General features: G+C 35.6%; 1 protein-coding gene across 1 annotated transcript in view; it reads left to right on the forward strand.

The window, feature by feature from the left end:
• CSMD1 (CUB and Sushi multiple domains 1) overlaps positions 1-19,782 on the forward strand; it is a 2,120,031-nt gene that overhangs the window by 2,054,962 nt on the left and 45,287 nt on the right. The window contains exons 56-57 of the mRNA XM_044659558.1: positions 15,025-15,213; positions 17,362-17,535. Coding sequence (XP_044515493.1) covers positions 15,025-15,213; positions 17,362-17,535 — 363 coding nt within the window. The remainder of the gene's footprint in view (positions 1-15,024; positions 15,214-17,361; positions 17,536-19,782) is intronic.

Raw genomic sequence — 19,782 nt, forward strand, 5'->3', positions numbered from 1 at the left:
CTTCATCAATAACTAAATGGTGCTATTGATTATTTTAGCATATTAAATATTTAGTGTTTTAAGCTTCCTGACTTTAGATATTCTTAAATCATCTCAATGTTTGAACAAATTTCTTCTCCTTTGTTTAGAAGCTGACTTTTTTTTCTCTAGTTTATCTGTGGCCTTCATTTTTTCAAAGTTTTTATTATTAGCAACTTGACCAAAAAAATCAACAAGCATAAGCAGGTTATTATAGAAAGAACAGAAAATAGAATATAACATCTTGAATCATTATGATGTCCAATTTTTATTAAAATGTACATTAAATTTATCATAGGAGTTTTGACACTACTCTGATTGTTTGTGTCCTCTTTTGAACTTCCTTCTGTTGTCTTTTGTGGAATTTTGGTTTTTCTAGTTTAGAAGCTGACATTTTCTTCCCAAAGTTTGAGGGATTTGAAGGATACTATTTTGGGGAGAAAGTGTCCTGAATACCAAATATAAGTTGAATTTGTGCCAGAAAGCAGTGAGCAGGAAGGTCAATTAGTATGATTAAACACAGTAAAATAAGTGCTTGATATATTTAGGGGACCTGGGTTTGAATTTGAATAATGCTACTTCCTTCAGAGCTTGGATTAAACTTCAGTTGGTACCTGAAATCTTTCATAACCCCCTTAGCCAACATGGTTTCCTCTCTAAAATTACCTTATGTTTATTTTGTAAATGTTTTATATATATATATATATACATATGCATATATGTATATATATATATATNGAGTTTTGACACTACTCTGATTGTTTGTGTCCTCTTTTGAACTTCCTTCTGTTGTCTTTTGTGGAATTTTGGTTTTTCTAGTTTAGAAGCTGACATTTTCTTCCCAAAGTTTGAGGGATTTGAAGGATACTATTTTGGGGAGAAAGTGTCCTGAATACCAAATATAAGTTGAATTTGTGCCAGAAAGCAGTGAGCAGGAAGGTCAATTAGTATGATTAAACACAGTAAAATAAGTGCTTGATATATTTAGGGGACCTGGGTTTGAATTTGAATAATGCTACTTCCTTCAGAGCTTGGATTAAACTTCAGTTGGTACCTGAAATCTTTCATAACCCCCTTAGCCAACATGGTTTCCTCTCTAAAATTACCTTATGTTTATTTTGTAAATGTTTTATATATATATATATATATACATATGCATATATGTATATATATATATATTTGTACATGTTATTACCCTCAATAGAATATAAGCTCCTGGGAAATAAGGACTATTTCATTTTTTGTCTGCACATCCCCTAGTATCTTACCAATACTTCGCACATGGGAAACATTTAATAATCGGTTTTTGTTGATCAGATGACTAATTGACATAGCATTTAGAGTTAGTGTGCTAGGCTTGCAGCAAGAAAGAGTGAGAATTAAATCCAGTCTCTAAACATATTAGATATATGGCCATGAGTAAGCCATTTAGCCTCTCTGTGCCTGTTTCTCCATCGATAAAATGGAGATGAGTACCTTTCCCAGAGCATTCTTATAGGGCACAGATAAGTTAACATCTGTAAAGCAATTTTCAAAATTTAAAGCATTAAATTTAAAAAGGGCCCTCTCCTCATTTCTCACCAGAGATATCTCTGATTTCTGTGCCATGCCTCAGGAAGGCTTTTTTCCCCCTTTGGTTAAAAGCTCATTATTCTGCAAGATCCCACCAGCCTCGTTACTCTACTTCACCATTACCTTCTACCCTTCCAATTGAAGGGTAGAGCCATGAATTCTACAACTTCCACTTGAGGAGGGAGCTCCTTTTAGAACATCTCATTTCTTATCTGGCTGTACTACTTTAGAACACCTCTAAATTCCCCAATATGTGTCTCTCCATTGGATGTCTTCCACTTTCCCTTCCTCCTCCCCAAACAGGACCTTTTAGCTTCCTTGAGGCAAGGACTTTATTTTTTTCATAATTGAAAAGTGAAGGAATGCCTATAAACTGGGAAATGGCTAAGTCACAGTAAATGATTAGCATGAAATACTTTTGTGCTATAAAAAAATGTTAAGCAGGAGGGGCTCAGAAAAATATGGAAAGACTTACATGAACTGAAACAGAGTAAAATAACCAGCAAAGTGTTTTACACAGTGATAGGAATTCTATATAATAAACAATTGTGAATAACTTAGCTATATTCAGCAATATAATGATCCAAAACCATTCAGACAGGCTTATGACAAAAAAATACCACCTACTTCCAGAGAAAGAACTCATGGAGTCTGAATCCAAATCAAAGCAATTTTTTTTCACTTTCTTAATTTTTTTTGGTTAATTTCCTTCCAGAAAAGGATTACTATAAAAATATACCTACATAATTGCACAGGTAAAATCTATGTGGGGGAAGAAGAGAAAGAATTGAAGATTCAAAATTCTTTTTAAAATGTTGGAAGCCGTTTATACCTGGAATTGAGTAAAAAATAAAAGAAAATTTAAAAAAAAGAAAAAAAAAAGACTCTTGGCCCTAGTGATCTCTTGGGTAAACATAATACTTAAATATTTTTATTATTCTTAAGACCACTCTTCTACTTGTATACTTTCACTCACAAAATCAGTGTATTTAACAACTGGTTAGATTTTTGAAACAAATAATAATAAACTAAATTCTTGACTTTAGCTTAGGTTTCTGCACCACTCACATACTTTCTTCAGGGACCTTCCTTATCTGTAGAGTCAGGGCTGATTGCACTGGGTTCTTCAACAAGAACTAAATAAATGTTTTCGTCCTATGGTGAGGATTATCTCGGGTATCTTATTTGTTTGACTTTTTTTTTCATTTCCTGAGGGTTTTTTTGTTCTAATTAGAGGGAAGGAGAAGACTCATTTAACAGATTTAAAATCAGAGGTCATGGATATCAAATATAATTGTTTCTTCCTCTTTAGACCTCAGCAAGTCTTTTCCCTGCTTTGCACCTTAGATTCCTTATGTGGAAAATGAGGAAACTGGATGAGGTAATCTCAGCCATGTGTTCTGGCTCTAAATATTATCTTCCCCTGACTTTGAACAATTTCCTTTGCTCAGACCTGTTCTTTGTTTCTTCCTATTCCTTGTTTGCCAGACTCCTGCCTTGAGCCTTTTTGTTTATGTATGTCCAGTCTAGGTTTAAAAAAAATTGCAGTTACAGCTGAAAGGGATCTTTAACACCTTTTATTATCATCAAGATCAACCCCTTCATTTTACAGCTGAGGAAACACAAACCAAGAACATGACTTTCCCAAGGTCATGCTGGTGTTAAAACCAAGATTCAAACTCATATCATCAGATCAGAGGTTCATAAAGTCTCCTGACTACAAATTCTATATATTTCCACTCTGCCATATTGCCTCCCTGTCAGGTTATAACCTTAGCGTCATAAACTCCTCAAGGAGAAAAGCAGTGTCTTATTCCTTTTTATTCTCAGCGGCTAACCCAGTGGCCTCTACTAAGTAGACACCAATAAATGATTTTTAATAATAGCAATTTTGCAAATCCCATTTTGGCATCTGGAGGAAATGTGATGAAGTGTAGTATAAATGATCCTAATCTGCTAATGCATTGTTTTAGGACTTGGGAGTGCTGTCAGGGATCAATCTATTTATATTTCTTCCTGCTTGCTTCTGTGGCACCATTAAGAGAGATTCAGCTGTGTCTATAGGATTGCGTAGGGTGGGGAATGTGCTGGGTGGTATACAAGCATTTAGAGTTGGAATAAATTGGGCATTTGGATGTGACAGGACAGCAACAGGGCTCATTGCCTGAAACATTTCATCTAATTGTTACAAACTGGTATGTTCTGCCCTAATGAGGGCAGGTTCCCTGCCAAAATGGTTAATTAGTGCTTGATCAATATCGACAAAACAGACTGTCAGCTTGTGCTTTCTCCCTTGCTTTATGTATGCTGCAAGATGAGGCAGCGGTCAATTGAGTCCTGTCTGACTGACAGCTGTCAACTGCCTATGAATTACAAGTAATGATGAGTCAAGGCATTTTTGCAGCCCTGTAATGATGAAGCCAGTGAAGGGAGTGAAACCTACTCAAACCAAGCCATTAACTGTTGGATCAGGTTCCTACTTCCTTAAATGGGAAATTCAACCCTTCAACCTTGGTTTGAGGTACTATGATAAAGTCTAATGTAACATGCTTGAGAGAGATATCTTCTGAGGACAGGCATAATACTTTAACCATGTAATGCCTTTCTTTTATTACAGCTCTCATTTCAGGGCATATTTTTATGTCAACATCTTGGATACTTCCTAGACACCCCCGACCTCCCCCAAAAACCTTCCCACAAGCATTGCTCCCAGAAAAGTTAAGCTAGACCAACTAATGAATAATTGTAATTGATAGATAAGACATGTCAGTCTGTCCTTCATTTTTCAAACTATCTTTAACACCCTGTATTATATAAAGCCTGTTTTGGAGAGGCCCTTCATCTTATTCACCTCAGAGGAATGACACGTGCTAATGTAAAAGACTCATAGGGAACAAAGATGGACCCACTATGTATAAAACAAAGGGATGTCACTAAATTTGTGAGTGGCAGATGATGCTTTAAATCAGTGGATTCTTCACTTGGAATTTATGGGCTTTTCCATTTATAAATCAAGGAATTTTGAAATGTAGATTGAGGAAAAACACACTTTTTATTTTCACTACTCTTTTATTGAAAGTTGGCATTTATTTTCATTATTTAAAAAAACATTTTTTCTTAATGGTCCATATGGTTCACCAGCCTGCTAACAGGGTTTATGACACCAAAAAGGCTTAAGAACCCATACTCCAAGGACTTTTTTAACTCATGTCATTTATTAATACTTATTAATTAAAATGACAACAATAGAAGATTTGTTTTTCAACTTTATCTCCCTTGTACACTTCAGTCAAACTAGATGACTTGCCATCTGGACCATCTAGTCTTATCATTTGTCTGTAACTCTATTGACCACCAGACTTTTCCATTCACTCTTCATCTAAATTCTTTCTGTGGTCTGATTTTTCTAAAAGAATGTCCAAACACGGAATGCATTGCTTTTTACAAAAAAAAACATCAATAACTCATTTTTCTTTACTTTAACCAGACCATAAATATATTTATCTAGAGCTGGAAGAGACTTCAGAAGTCTACTAGTGCTTCCCTATCATTTTATAGATAAGGGAATTGAGTCCTAAAGAATACCCAGTGTCTTTCTTGGAAATGAACCTAATTATGGTTTGGTTTAATGAAATAAAGTAGACAGATTTTTTCAGAAACTCTACCTCTTTTTCACAACTACATTCAGAGATTTGACAGTGAAAGTTTCATGTTACTTATTACAATTTTTGACTTAAAATTTTCTAAAAAGCAATTCACAAAATGTATAATATTTCCTATGCACAAGAAACTATGACAGTTATTGAAAAGAAACAATAATTAATGTCTTGCCTTCATCAAGCTTAAAACTTAGTCAAGGGGGAAGCTGGGTAACTCAGTGGATTGAGACCCGGGCCTAGAGGCAGGAGGTCCTGGGTTCAAATCTGGTCTCAGACACTTCCTAGCTGTGTGACCCTGGGCAAGTCACTTAATCCCCATTGCCTAGCCCTTACCACTATTGACTACAAGACAGAAGGTAAGGGTTTTAAAGAAAATTTAAAATAAGAAAAATACACAGATAATATCATATAGTGAGAATGCAGCAAGTGCATAGTTGTAAAGAGTTGAGGGACTTTCAGTTGCCCCTAATATGAGTGATTGCCACCCCCCTAAGAGAAGTATTTGGGCACTTATATGGAGAGGGGATGTGGTTTGGTGCTTGACCTCTCTGTTATGGATGGTTCCCTGAGAACAGTGTTGAGCATGCAGACATTAGAAAAGCATATGGAAGTTAAGAGGGTATTAATTAATGTTAACATGAGAGTGAGAGAGTGTATTTGCTAGTATGAGATAATGAGTCAGAATATTCTGTTTATTTAGGTGCTTGGGTACAGTTCCTAGGATAGTTGACAGATGTAAACCTTCAGATACAGATCCTTAAAGGGATTTGGAATTTATTGATAATATGAAAAATATAGGGTCTATTGGGGTCTAGAGATAAAGAATTGAGTGTTAGAACTTGGCTCTGATTGAGTATAGAAAAGTACTTTTAGGCCAGGAGGCTAGCTAGTATGATTCATACCTGAGTAACAAGTGTAAATGGAATGATTATAAGATGTCTGATCTAGAGCTGAGTTGGGGGATGTTGGAGACTAGTGGCATTCTAGTCTAAACCAATCATTTTACAATTGAGGATAGTGAATCCTGAGGCATAGAGAAGTTTAATTATTTCTCTAAGATCACAGAAATTGTCAGACAGAAGGAGAGATTTTTTATTTCAATGCAAATGTAATCAATCTACATGTGTTTATTAAGCATCTACTTACATGCCAGGCACCATGCTAAGCAATGGAATTCCAGTGTCATTGCTTTGTCCACTCTGCCACATTGCCTCCCCCTCTTCCCGGAGCAGGTGTTTCAATGGAAGTGCCAACAAAATGCTATGAATGACTGATTGGAAGAGAGAAAGTTCTAATTATGAGAATTAGGAAGCCTTCAATGAGGTTGCAGAACTTGAGTTGAGTCTTGTAATATAGAAAATGGCAGGATGGAATTCCTGCAGGATACAGGGTCAAGCCTCACCCAGAATTCCAGGGGACCCCTCCCCCCCGCCGGAGAACTCTGGTTGAGAGGACAGTTGTAAAGGAGTTAAACAGTTGATTCCTGGGAGTTGAGGTGAGCAGGTTACTCTGCTCGCTATTCCTGATTTCTGGTGTGCCTGGGAGGCCATAGTGGCAAAAGCCATTGTGGTTTCTACTCAGGAGTTTGCCTGTCTAGTGGTGTTAGACCTTCATTGCAATAGCATTTTATTATTTATTTAGTTATTTAGATATTAGGAGTAATTACTATTAGCTTTGAGGGCAAGTTAGCTAAAGGTCTGCCGCTCCCTCCTGGGCAGTTTCTACCTAACTGATCAGTTTCCCAGTTTATCCAAATCCTTGATACCCCTTCCCTGCCTTCTTCTTCCTTCTTTTATCAATATAAGCTTTATCTTTAGTAGCAGTGCCTGAGCATTATTTGGGCATACTCACTACAGCCATTAAGCTTGGCTCCTGTCAGTTGCCAGCCTAAGAAGTCAGACCCTTCTCAGCCCTTAAAATCAAGAGATCAAGCTTCTCCTTTGTCCCTCCATCAGACCTGTGGGGAATATAAGTTAAGAAAGTGGATGTCATTAGAGATTCGCCTTTGCTGGGCCTAGCTTGAAGACACACTGACCAGCCTCCATATCCAACTGAAAACCAACTGCTGGGGGGGAGGGGTTTGAGAGCAAGGAGTACCTTACCCCCTCCCTACTCACTCAAGCCTGTTTGTGGGGAAGAAGTAAGTCTTGCAGGCATCTGGCCCTGGCCAGACCAGCAGCTTCCCAATATCCCTGTTATTACAAACATAACAGTCTTGAAGGATGGGAAGCATTTTAACAGGCAAGGATACAAACAGTTAGGTACAGTAGATATGGTAAAATTATATGTCAGAGAAACTTGAGTTCAAGTCCTACCACAGACACTTACTGGCTGTGTGACCCTGGGCAAGCCACTTCATTCTCTGGGCTTCGCTTTCCTCTTCCACAAAAGGAAGATATCAAAAGTACTTACCTCACAAGATTGTGAGGATTAAGTGAGTTAAAATGTAAAAGCAATTTGGCAAACTTTAAGTACTCTATAAATGCTAACTTGTAGTAGTAGTTAGTGTAGTAGAATGGTGGTTGTGGTAGTGGTATGGTATTACAAGACAGTGTCTTGTTGGTGCTCTCACCCAGCTGAATGTCTTTTAGAAAACGTAGGATTTAGCATTGCATATTATTTCACAATTGAAATGTCAAACTACAGTCTCAGGCAGGAAATTACACTGAAGCTAGAGGATCATAAGCATTTTCCAAATAAAAACATAATTATTTTAAAGAATGAAAGTTCTACCTAAATATAAATATCTCTTGCCCTGCTAAAGTGTAATAACTGAAAAATTAGATGTTTTCCTGTTTAAGAATGAGACTAATAAGTTTTGAAAATTCATATTCCATAAAGCTTATATGCTAATTATCTAAACTATTTTATTTTCTCTTCCATATTTTTATGACAGCTCTGTTTCACCTTTGCAAAAGTTGATAAGGACAGAAATAAGAGGAAAGCACTAGAAATTTGATGTGTTCCTCTACAGAAATTCAACAAGATTTTATGCCATGTAGACTTAACATGTCAAAAACCAGTCCTGCTTGAAACTGGTCTTCAGATAACTTGTGTCTGGGCAAATTCCTCACCTTATTCTTTCTACGTTAGAGAAATCCATGGGAATTCCCACATCCTGCCCCCAGTTCAAGCTTTCATCACCTCTCTCCAGGATTATTTTGAAAGCTCCGTAATTAGCTTCTCCTTTTCTTCTGATCCACACCCCACACAGCCAATATTTCTAAAATATAGAGATGACCAAGTCACTTTCCTAATCAGAAGTTTCCAGAGCCTCCTATTGCCTATAGCAAAAATATAGAATCATCTGGCAAGCATTTAGAACCTTCAGAGCTCTGACTCCCACCTATCTTTATTATTCAATTTCTTATTACTTCCTTTTATGTGCTATCTATTACCCTCCAATTGGTCCCTGTCCAATTATCTCTCATCTCTTACCTGTGGATGGCTTTTAGTAAGTAGTTAGCCTCATGTCTAGAATTTCTCCTTTCTAACCTACACCTGATTGAACCTTTATATTTCTTAAAACACAGCTCAAATGCTACCTCATAAATTAGGCTTTCTTTGATTCTTCTTATGCCATGTTGATTGTGCTTCTTCCTCTCAAAACTATTTTATAAATCTTTGTATGTAGTTTGTGTTTGCTTATCAGCATATATTCTGAATTCCTATACCCTACCCCCTAATATTGGCTCCTCGAGGGTCATTGTTTTCTTTGAATTGGATATATATGAAACCAAATTAGTTCTGTAAAAATGCTATTAAAGTCCCTACTTAAATGCATTAAAAATGCTTCTCACATTTGAAAATATAGACCTAAAAGGGAAGTTTTGTTGTTCTTTTAGTTTGGTCATTCAATTTTGGCTAACTCTTCATTTTGATTTCATGTACTTTAGCATGCTAGATCCTTCTGTCTTACACTATCTCCCAAATCGTTCCATGCTTATAATAGTTACTTCCATGATATTATCTATCCATCTCATCCTGTCATCTTCTCCCTTTGCTTTCAATTAGAGCATCAGAGTCTTTTCCATTGAATCTCATCTTCTTATGTGAAGCTTCAGCTTCAATATTTGTGCTTCCAATGAAAAGTCAGAGCTAATTTCTTTAAGTATTGACTGACTGGATCTCATTGCTGTCCAAAGGACTGTCAAAAGTCTTCCCCAGCACCATGATTTGTAAGTGTCAATTCTTCAGTGCACATTTTCCATTAACATCCATTTCTCACAGTTGTATCATAATATAGAGAAAAAAACAAACAAACTAAAACTATAACTTTGACCATACAGACCTTTGTAGGCATGGTGATAGCTCTACCTTTTATTATCATGTCTATATTTGTCATAGCTTTCCTTCCAAGAAGTACATCTCTTTTCTTTAAACAGCATCTTGGTTTTCAGGTTGTTGTTTTTTCTTTAATAGATGAGAAAACATCATCAGTTTTCTGTTCTGAAAATCACCTCCCTAGCAATTAGGAATTTTTCAAATAGTTTCTGTTTCAAAAGGAAAGGGAAGCAAGGTGGTTCAGTGGTTAGAAAACCAAGCCTAGAGATGGGTGGTCTGAGGTTAAAAATCTGGCCTCAGACATTTCCTAGCTATAAAACTCCATGCAAGTCACTTAACCCCTGTCGTCTAGCTCTTACTGCTCTTCTGCTTTGGAACCAGTTGATTCTAAGACAGAAGGTAAGGTGTTTTTTTAATGGTATTTTGTAGTTGGGAAAATTTATGAATTAAAAGTGTTATAGTGATATATTCTATATCAATGGCTCAGGAATTAGGAGAAACATAGGTTCTATCTTGTCTTTGAAATAAAAATTATTAGAGCATCCTTTGATTAGGTTTTGGTATCAATCACAAAATTAACAGTGCAAAGATGAAAAACTCCAGTTTTATCATTATGCTTAGAGCAAAGGCTACACTGAAAATGTAACAGTCAGTGAACTCAGAATGTTAGTGTCAGCAACCTTATAAAGAATATGAATACATTAATAACATAGAAAATTGGAATTTAACCAAATGTAGGTGGGTAATGTAAGGGTATACATATCTGGAAACAAGTAGCAAAAGGGGAAGATGAGGATACCTGCTAGCTGGTCATAAGTGGAGCTGTGACTTATTTTACAACCTTGATTTTACAGGTGTTATGTTCTCTAAACTTCTAGAAATAGTGTCTTAAGCTCAAAATAAAGCCTGGGACAATGATGAGTCAATTTCTTCCCCATCACAGTCTTTCTCTTCTCACAGTAGTGGTAAGAAGCCTGAGCCTGAGTTTATCTTCTCACACTCTGAAGCATACTTGATATGTGCCCATGGGCTAAACATTTAATTTCTCTGGGCCTCAATTTCCTCATCTGTAAAATAGAAATAAAAATTTTGTGTCACAGAAATTCAGTGTTATTAACTTGCACAGAATCATACTGCTATCTCTTAGCAAAGTTGATCTTAGAATCTGGAACTCCTGATTTCACTCACACATTTATTCATCTATTATTAAGAATTTTTTATTTAAAGACTCCCATTACCCCAAATGTTCTGCTCTAAAGCCTCATCATGGAATGGGGAATATCCACGGGTATGGAAGACTTTGCTAGAGGAGTATGAGTTGTGGCATGTTCTAACAAACTAGAACTTGAAATAATTGGAGCACATAATGAATATAGTTACAAAATTTTACCATTCTAATGGTCCAAGTCAGTGAAAAAAGGTGTATATTCTATAAATATACAAAGAAATCCAACTATAAAATGAATATATAGTAACTTGGAGATATATAATGAGTTAATATTAAAACAATAAAAGCATAAAAAATTCCTAGACTCTTTTCGTTGCATAGTGATACTGTGTATCAATATAGATCTCTTCCTTACCTGTTCTAAGAGGGAGATGGAAAACAAGAAGTAAAAAATGAAGAGAAAATGAAATGTGGTTTTTCCACTCTAGATAACATTCAGATAAATGGGTATGACACTGTGATCACATTTATGGTTAAAGTAATCATTATGGAGTTCTCTTATGTGTACCCCTTCAAGTCATGAGAAAGTCATGAGTAGAATCCCTTCTCAATATTTCTGAGCTGTTAATGGGCTATGAGATTTTCCCTTCAATTTATCTTTTGAGGTTGCCTACCTCTGGCCTCATGTCATAAATCAATAATTGTGGGCTCAGACTGAAGTGACAACTCCTTGTTTCCAAGTTCCTTCTTCCCACTCCCTTGTTCCTTGTTCCCATTCCCTCCTCTCACCCAGTCAACATTAGTGAAAACTATGAAAGGAATATCACAAAAAGACAAAGTGTAAGAGTTATGGTTTTTAAACACACATGGTATTGTGATAAGTTCTTACTTTGATTATTGTTGCCTAGGTTTTCTATTACTTAACATTCACCTAAAAACGTTATTATCTACCTGTCTTAAAAAATTATTTGTAAGCCTTAGCCCCGTGTAGAATATTGACCAACATTCAACCTGCTATATTCTCAGTGGAAAAATAAATTGTAAATCAAGCACTTATAATCTTTTTTTGTCTGTATCAGAAACCCCTTTACAAATAACTGAGTGAAGACTATTGACCTCTTTTCAGAATAATGCTTTTAAATAGTCAAAGGAAATGTTATATTTCAGTTAGACATTTGTTAAAAACAAGATTTATTTTTTCCCGTTGAAGTTTAAAGACCCCTTGACATCAACCCAGGTACCCTGAGTGGTGAGTGATAGGAGGAAATGTAGGATAGGAGAAGGAAGGGAAAGGAAGGGAAAGCCAGTGGAACGGAAGGAAGGAAGCCCAGCTGGGGTAGCCCCTAAGCCCAGGAGGGGAAATTGACCCAAGTTCTTCAGAGCTCAATAAAGATTGGGTAGCACTTAATGTTCTAACTAGAATAGCTAGGTTTTATTTAGATTAGGAAAGGAAAAAGATTAGATAGGGGAAAAGGGTCCCCTCAGGTAGGCACTCCTCCAGGGTTGAGAGTGAGGAGAGAGATCCCAAAAGGCGCCAAAACTCTCTCTTTTTATACTTTCTCCAACACCTCCCACAAAGGAAGTGAGAGGTGTTGGGGAAAGTTGTAGCTGGGAGTCTGAGAGACATAGTCTCCCAGGGCTTAGAATAATTTTAAAAGACACAACCCCTAAGGGAGAACTGACACAGGTAAAGAGTTTCAGGAAAGGTTTTCCTTTACATTGGAATTCCTCCTATCTTTTTTTCTACTGGTTCAGATCTTTCACACCAAATCTACTCATTTAGTAACCAGTGTCATCTTATGATATCTTGGTTGTCCAGCTATTTTCCCATACCTTCCCTTCTCTGCTTCCTTTCCATTCTTCCTTATATTTATTTCCCTTTCCCAACCTCTTCTTCTTTCCTCTTCCCTGAAATTGGTACCCCAACCATGCCTGTCCTCTCTTTTTTCTAGGACTTTCCTTACCTGTTTTATCATTATAACATATATTTTCTACCTCTTATTCTCTCAGAAACCTGTTACCTGATGTGATAAATTCATTCAGTGTAAGGTATTTATGGCTGACATTAAAAGCATGTACTATTAGGTAGTATAACAAGAGTGCTGGACCTGTAATCAGGAGTACCTGAGTTCCAATCAGACCCCAGACCCTTCCTAACTGTAGGACCCTAGGTGAGTCATTTAACCTTAGCAGAGAAGTGTACTTCTTGGAAGTATATACACACACAGCTATTGCATATGCATATGTGTGTGTGTATGTGTGCGTGTATAATCTTATTTGATTATGTGTCTCATGAATCAATATATACTATAAACTGACAAAAATGATAGCATAAAATACACCAAAGGGCTGGATGGCGATGACTTGTGTTCACTTGACATCGGGGTAAGTAATAACAAGTTTGTCGGAAGGCAGCCTCTGTCCATAGTTGCAGGAGTTTGACCTGATTGCTGGATTTGGGAGTCACGAAAACTAGAGTTTAAAGCCTGCCTCTTTCTCTCTAAGCCTCAATTTCCTCATCTATAAAATGGAGATTAAAAAATATGCATAATGTCTCCCTCACAAGGTTGTTGTCAGGATCAAATTAAGGAGAAACAGAGGGGAAAATGTTTATTAAGCACTTAACCTGTTTCAGGCACTCTGCTAAGTGCTTTAAATTTATTAATTCATTTGTTCCTTACCAACAAACCTGTGAGGTAGGTGCTATTCATATCCCCATTTTACAGTTGAGGATACTGAGGCAGGCAGAGGTCAAGTGAATTGCCAAAGGTTGCTCAGTCGATAAGTGTTTGAGGTTGGATTTGAAATCAGATTTTTCAGATTCTAGGAAATGCTTGACTCTGGGACCCTGGCCTCACAGCTCCTTACTTAAAATTAGGAAAACCTTGTAGGGTGATACAAATATCACTTATTATTTGTATTGCTAGACAGAATTGCTTATTTCTTCAATCTCTTTCCCTTGTCCAACTATAGCTTCTAAAAGACTGGCTAAGGGATAATTATTTAACTAGCTAGGACCATACCACTGGTGAAAGCAATTGATTTATTCTTTACTATAGTTGATTATTTCACTAAATAGTATTGGATATTTTCTTTGTATATAGAAAAGAATATTTCCTTTAATCTCATAAATGCAAAGGAGAAAACCAGAGTGATAAAGTATTCAAATTAGTCAGGGAACTCTCCACATCCCACAGTTGACCTAAATTTGTCAACTCAAGTATATTAAATATGGTTGGACATGAAGATAATTTTAAATTTAACTCTAATTTAATTTTAAATTGTGCCAGAAGTTCCATTTAAAGCATAGAAAATTGAGTGCTTTCAGTCCTGGTAGCCAGAAAGTGAAAGATTTCTGTGTCATCCATTATTCTACAAACATTATTGAATCTGAACCAGGCATCATGCTACATATTAAAAATATAAACGCACGAATTTAAAGTTCCTGCTCCTAAGGAACTTAACATTTTCCTTTGATAAAGTATGCCAAATATTGTTATTTATATATATGCATATATATCTTTAAATAAAGCACTGACAATAAAAATTATTCTCATTCATATAAAGCTGAAGATTTTATGTTATGAATGCATAGTTATTAGAATTTTTATTTGAAGACATTGTCCTTTTCATTTTAAATTAAAAATTGAGAAGCCATATGACATAGTGGATAGAAGACTGGCACAGTGCTAATCTCAGAGTGTGGAAGACCTTAGTTTGGTTCAATCTCTGATCAATACTGTTTGTATGACATTGTGGAAACATTTCAGTAACCGGAGCAACTCCCTAGGACTTTATGTACCCTACAGAGTTGCTGATCCAAATTGATAGGGAGGAGTTTTGTCTCCAAGAATTCCAGTGAAATCTCATGATATCTGGGATAATAATAATAATAATGTTTAAAGGTTGGTTATTTTTTCAGGGTAATAGAATGGAGGCAAAATGGCTTAATGCCAGTGTTGTATTGTGACTATAGGGCTAGTGTTAGGAAGAAAGGGGCTTAAATTTAGCATTAGACATTTTCTAGCTATGCAGACATGGCCTAGTTATTTGCCCTCTATGTGCCTTAGAAAGCATCCTGAGCCTATCTATTAAATCCCAGATTACATTCTGATTCTGCAGAAGGAATTCCCAGACATTTATGTTTTTGAATAACATTCAGAGGTAATAAGTAGAATCTAAACTTTTATGATCAACTCTGCTATTAATTATTGCTCTATGAATTCCTGCAGTGCTCAGCAGTTTGTTTCTTTTTTTTTTCTAGTAAGTTGTTTCCAGTTGAAAACCACATCTAAATGCAGAATGAAATGTTCTCTTTTCTAGTGGTGAACTGTTCTGATCCAGGTTTTGTAGAAAATGCCATTCGCCATGGACAACAAAATTATCCTGAAAGCTTCAAATATGGAATCAGCGTCATGTACCATTGCAAGAAGGGCTTTTACTTGCTGGGTTCCTCTGCCTTAACCTGCAAGGCAAATGGTTTGTGGGACAGATCATTACCCAAATGTTTGCGTAAGTACTCATTAAAATGTGTTCACTTGCCTCTTTGCCAAATGTTATGCTGATACTCCCCAAAAAACAAATTTAAAAAACAGAAGTTTGCTGATATGAAACTCTCCCCAAAAGGACACTAGTCCACTATATATTTCATAACTTAGTAAAAACATATTATAACAATGAGTTTAGCCTTAACATGAAAAAAGCAAATTGCTTTTTAGATAAAAGGCAAGTTTCTTTTAAAACACAGGAAATTTAGGAAAGAGATTTGCCCTCAAATAACATTTTTTAAAGGCTTGAAGAAATGTTTGGGGAAATCTCACCTTTAAAAGGTTAGATTCTTATTATTCATCTTGAGTGCATGCTAAAAGTAGTGGATGATAATTACATTATGGATCGATTTTGAAAAAAATCTATAATCCATTCTTGTTCTTGTAAGACTTTCAGTTCTTAAGAGTATTTTTGATTAGATTTGTATTGAATGGTTTTGCCTAAAAGTGACTCTGCCAACCTCACTTTTAAAGAGAACTCACATATCCAACTGCACCTCTGAGTTTAATTTCCCAGAAGAAAGGGTAAAATAACTTCCCCAAAATATGTCATTTATTTTCAGATGGCACAAGCTGAATCTATGTACTACAAACTAGTAGGTACAATCTTATATAGAAATTAGGAATTCTAAATATATCCAAATATGTCTATATCTCACTATGTTCCTAGCTTTATATTCTCTGACACATGAATAGTTTGGGAATTTTGCTCAGAAAGGTATATTTTTTCCTTTTTCAAAAGATTTTTGAAGGTTCCCACTAACGTTTTTTAGATGATTATATTAGTTTCTTTCGTGAAGCTAATGAGTTTGAAATCCCTAGAAAGGAACATTTTTAGTGGCTTTCATTTTCTAGGGTAACTAGTCCATACCAACTTACTCTCATTAACAGTCCAAATTACTACGAATTCGAAAATGCGAAGACCTCAAAGGAGCATTTAGTGCACATGTGTACTGCTTCTCTGCTACATTACAGTAGAGAGAAATTATTGGTGATTTTTTTCTCCTTTGCTTTACCTAGATATGGTTACTTGTCAACCATTTCTCTTATCTTCATCTAAGTAGCTTTTCTTTACAACTTTTTTTTTCAAATAAAGAACTTTTTCCCTTCTCACAAATAGGAATGAACAATATAAGACAGAACAAGAGATTTTGTGACTTGAGGGACACCTAATGGTTTTTACCTTTTAAATCTAACTTTCCATTTTATCTCCCACTTGGGCAGGTTGTGACCAAGTTAATTTCCTTGGGTTTTAGCTCAGTGGTCTCTACAAAATTAGTTGCAACTTAATCAAGTTGGCAATAAATGCCTTGACTATAGGGTAAACTTATAACCATTGTCAATACAAATTTTGTATCTCATTAGAAAAGAAAAAATAGACAAAGGTAGCCCATCTTGTAAAATATTTGCACGTTGGACCATGACTCCTGAGTAGATTGTAGCTTTAGTTTTTGTATATTATCTATAGAATAGGATAAACTGCATCAGTTCTGCACAGCACTTTGTGTGAAGGGAAAATGACCCATGTAGATTATGATGGCTCTTTCTGGAAAATTGTAGTGGTGGAGAAATCAAATATATAATTGAATACCTTTTTTGTATCTCTTAAGAAGTTAAAATGGGCTCATATAGAATGTTCCAAGTACCAAAACTGAAAATTGCACCAAAGATTTTGGGTCACCTTATAAGGTGGTTCTCAAGTTAAGCCTCCAAACTTTGCTAAGAGTGAAAGGAATCACTTATTTTTATCAAATATAATTTCTAAGTGAAAGTCTAAGAATTTACTCCCCAATAAATAACATGAGAATGAGGAGAAAAAATAAATCACAAAATAAATCAATTTTTGCTTCACATGCACCAAATAATATCCATCACAGACCACCAGTGACAGTATTCTGTGCATTGCAAAATATAGAGATATATTAGGTAGGAAGGACTCTCAGTGGATCTGTATTCCTAATTTAGAAAGAACAGTAAGGGAATGCCAGCATTTTTTAGTATTCTCCATTAACATGCCATGAGTTCCTTTTTCCCCCTCCAATTACTTAAAAAAAAGTCTATGTGTTTAAAAGGAAGGATGGAATTAGATTTGTTTTCTTTTTCCACCCCCTAGCTATTTCATGTGGACATCCTGGCATTCCTGCCAATGCTATCCTTACAGGAGAACAATTTACGTATGGATCTATAATCCATTATTCTTGCACAGTGAGCCGAACTCTCATGGGAAATGCTACTAGAATATGCCAAGAAGATAGTCATTGGAGTGGAACCCTACCACACTGTTCAGGTAAAAGTATACTCTACATTTCAGAGAATCACAAAATATCTAAGTTGGAAGGCACTTGATCAAGTCAAGCCAACAAGCATTTATTAAGTGCTTATTATGTGCGAGGTACTATGCTAAGAGCTGGAACTAGGTCATCTCAGACAACTCATATTGCAAAAAAAAAAAATTCTTTCTGCAACATGCCTAAAAAGTGGATCTCTGCCTGGCTTCTACTGAAAGACCTTCAAGGAAGGGCAACCCTCCTAAGGCAGCCTATTCTACTTTCAGAAAGCTCTAATTTGAAGGAAGCTTTTCCTTACTTTAAGTGTATATTTTCTTTTCTGTAATTCTCCACTCATTGATTCTACTTTTGTCCCCTAGGGTCAATTCTAACTTGAAAAGATCCATAATCCTTATGTCAGAGGCACCCATGGCAGAAAAGATCCAGGTCATTTTTTCTGGTATCTCACGTCTCCTTCAAAAATACTTGGGTAAAGGGGGCAGCTGGGTAGCTCAGTGGATTGAGAGCCAGGCCTAGAGACAGGAGGTCCTAGGTTCAAATCCGGCCTCAGACACTTCCCAGCTGTGTGACCCTGGGCAAGTCACTTGACCCCCATTGCCTACCCTTACCAATCTTCCACCTATAAGTCAATACACAGAAGTTAAGGGTTTAAAATTAAAAAAAAAAATACTTGGGTAAATCTTTTAACTGGGGAGCAAAGAAATAGTCACTCCAGATTCATAATCTTACTGGCTATAATAAATCAAAGGAAGATTTATTAAAAGTTAAAGAAGAATCAAAGAATTAGTTGTACTCTTTGAATTATAGTATTCCTTGTTCTCACACAATCCTCTGTAAGAGTTAAATGAATGTCCAGTACTTCAAGTATTATTTTTTATAAAGTTTATTATCTGACAAAACAGAACCACGTGATTAAGTTTTCTACCTGCTCAAAAATTAGGAAGGAAAGAAAGAGTGAGAAATTGTCCTACACCCAATTTATATTCTGTTAAGTGAGCACATAAGGACAGGAAGTGAGTAGGGTGCTGAGAATTGTAGCTTTTGTTGGGAATCGTATTTTTGCTGGGGGTTGCCGTTTTTAGGGTAACAGATTCTAATTATACACTCCCAATGAATAATTTTTTTATCTCATTTACTGTACTAGTCATGAAGGTTTCTCTCAAACTGAAGTTCCTTCTATGGTAAATTGTTGATATCTTCTGCCCCTTGATAAACCTTACCTTCAGCATCCATTTGTATATGTCCACTGTGCATCCATTCATGAGCACTTGTTAAAAACTATAAGGAGATCCAATCTCTTAGGGAATAATTGACATTTCCTTGGCTCAACCTAAGAGACCTTTTTGTTAAAGGGTAAAAATTACAATTTCAATTACAAATCTTTTTTTAAAAATTTATAGGTACATTATTAAATGTAAAGTAAGAATAGTTGGCATATCAAGAAATAAATCTCTATGGGAAAAGTGAATTCATTTTTGATTTTCAGGGTTTTTTTCTGAAAACTTTATTGTTTATTTTTAATATTCTATTTTTTTAAATGTTGAGTTTCAAATTTTTTCTCCCTCTAAACACCCTCATGCCCACTGAGAATGAAAGCAAGAGAATATCAAAAATACATGTGAAATCACACAAAACATAATTCCATACCAGCCATGCAATCAAAAAAGCTAGAAAAAAATAAAGATGATGAGAAAATTATACTTCAACTTTTACTCAGAGTTCTTCAGTTCTTTTTCTGGAGGTGGAGAGGATTTTTCATGATGAGCCTTTAAGAATTGTCTTGGATCAGCGTATTGATTAAAATAGTTAAGTCTTTCAAAGTTGGTAAGCATTACAATATTGTGTTTACTATGTATAATGATCTGGTTCTTTACTCTATTTTGTATCAGTTCATATAGGTGTTTCCAGGATTTTCTGAAACTAATTCCTTCCTCATTCCTTATAGCAAAATATTATTTGACCACAATCATATATCACAATTTTTTTAGCTGTTCCCAATTGATAACAATCTGCTCTATTCTCAATTCTGTGCTACCACAAAAGAAATTGCTACAAATGTTTTTGTCTGAATAGAACCTTTTCATGTTTCTTTGATCTCTTTGGTATATAAATATTTTGTGGCATTGCTGTGTCAAAAAGTATGCATAGTTTTATAGCCCTTTAACCATAGTTCCATATTATTTTCCAGAGTAGTTGAAACTAGTTCACAGTTCTAGCAACAATTTGTCAGTATACCTATTTTTTCA

The sequence above is a fragment of the Gracilinanus agilis genome, chromosome 2 (assembly GCF_016433145.1).
Source record: "Gracilinanus agilis isolate LMUSP501 chromosome 2, AgileGrace, whole genome shotgun sequence".
NCBI lineage: Eukaryota > Metazoa > Chordata > Mammalia > Didelphimorphia > Didelphidae > Gracilinanus > Gracilinanus agilis.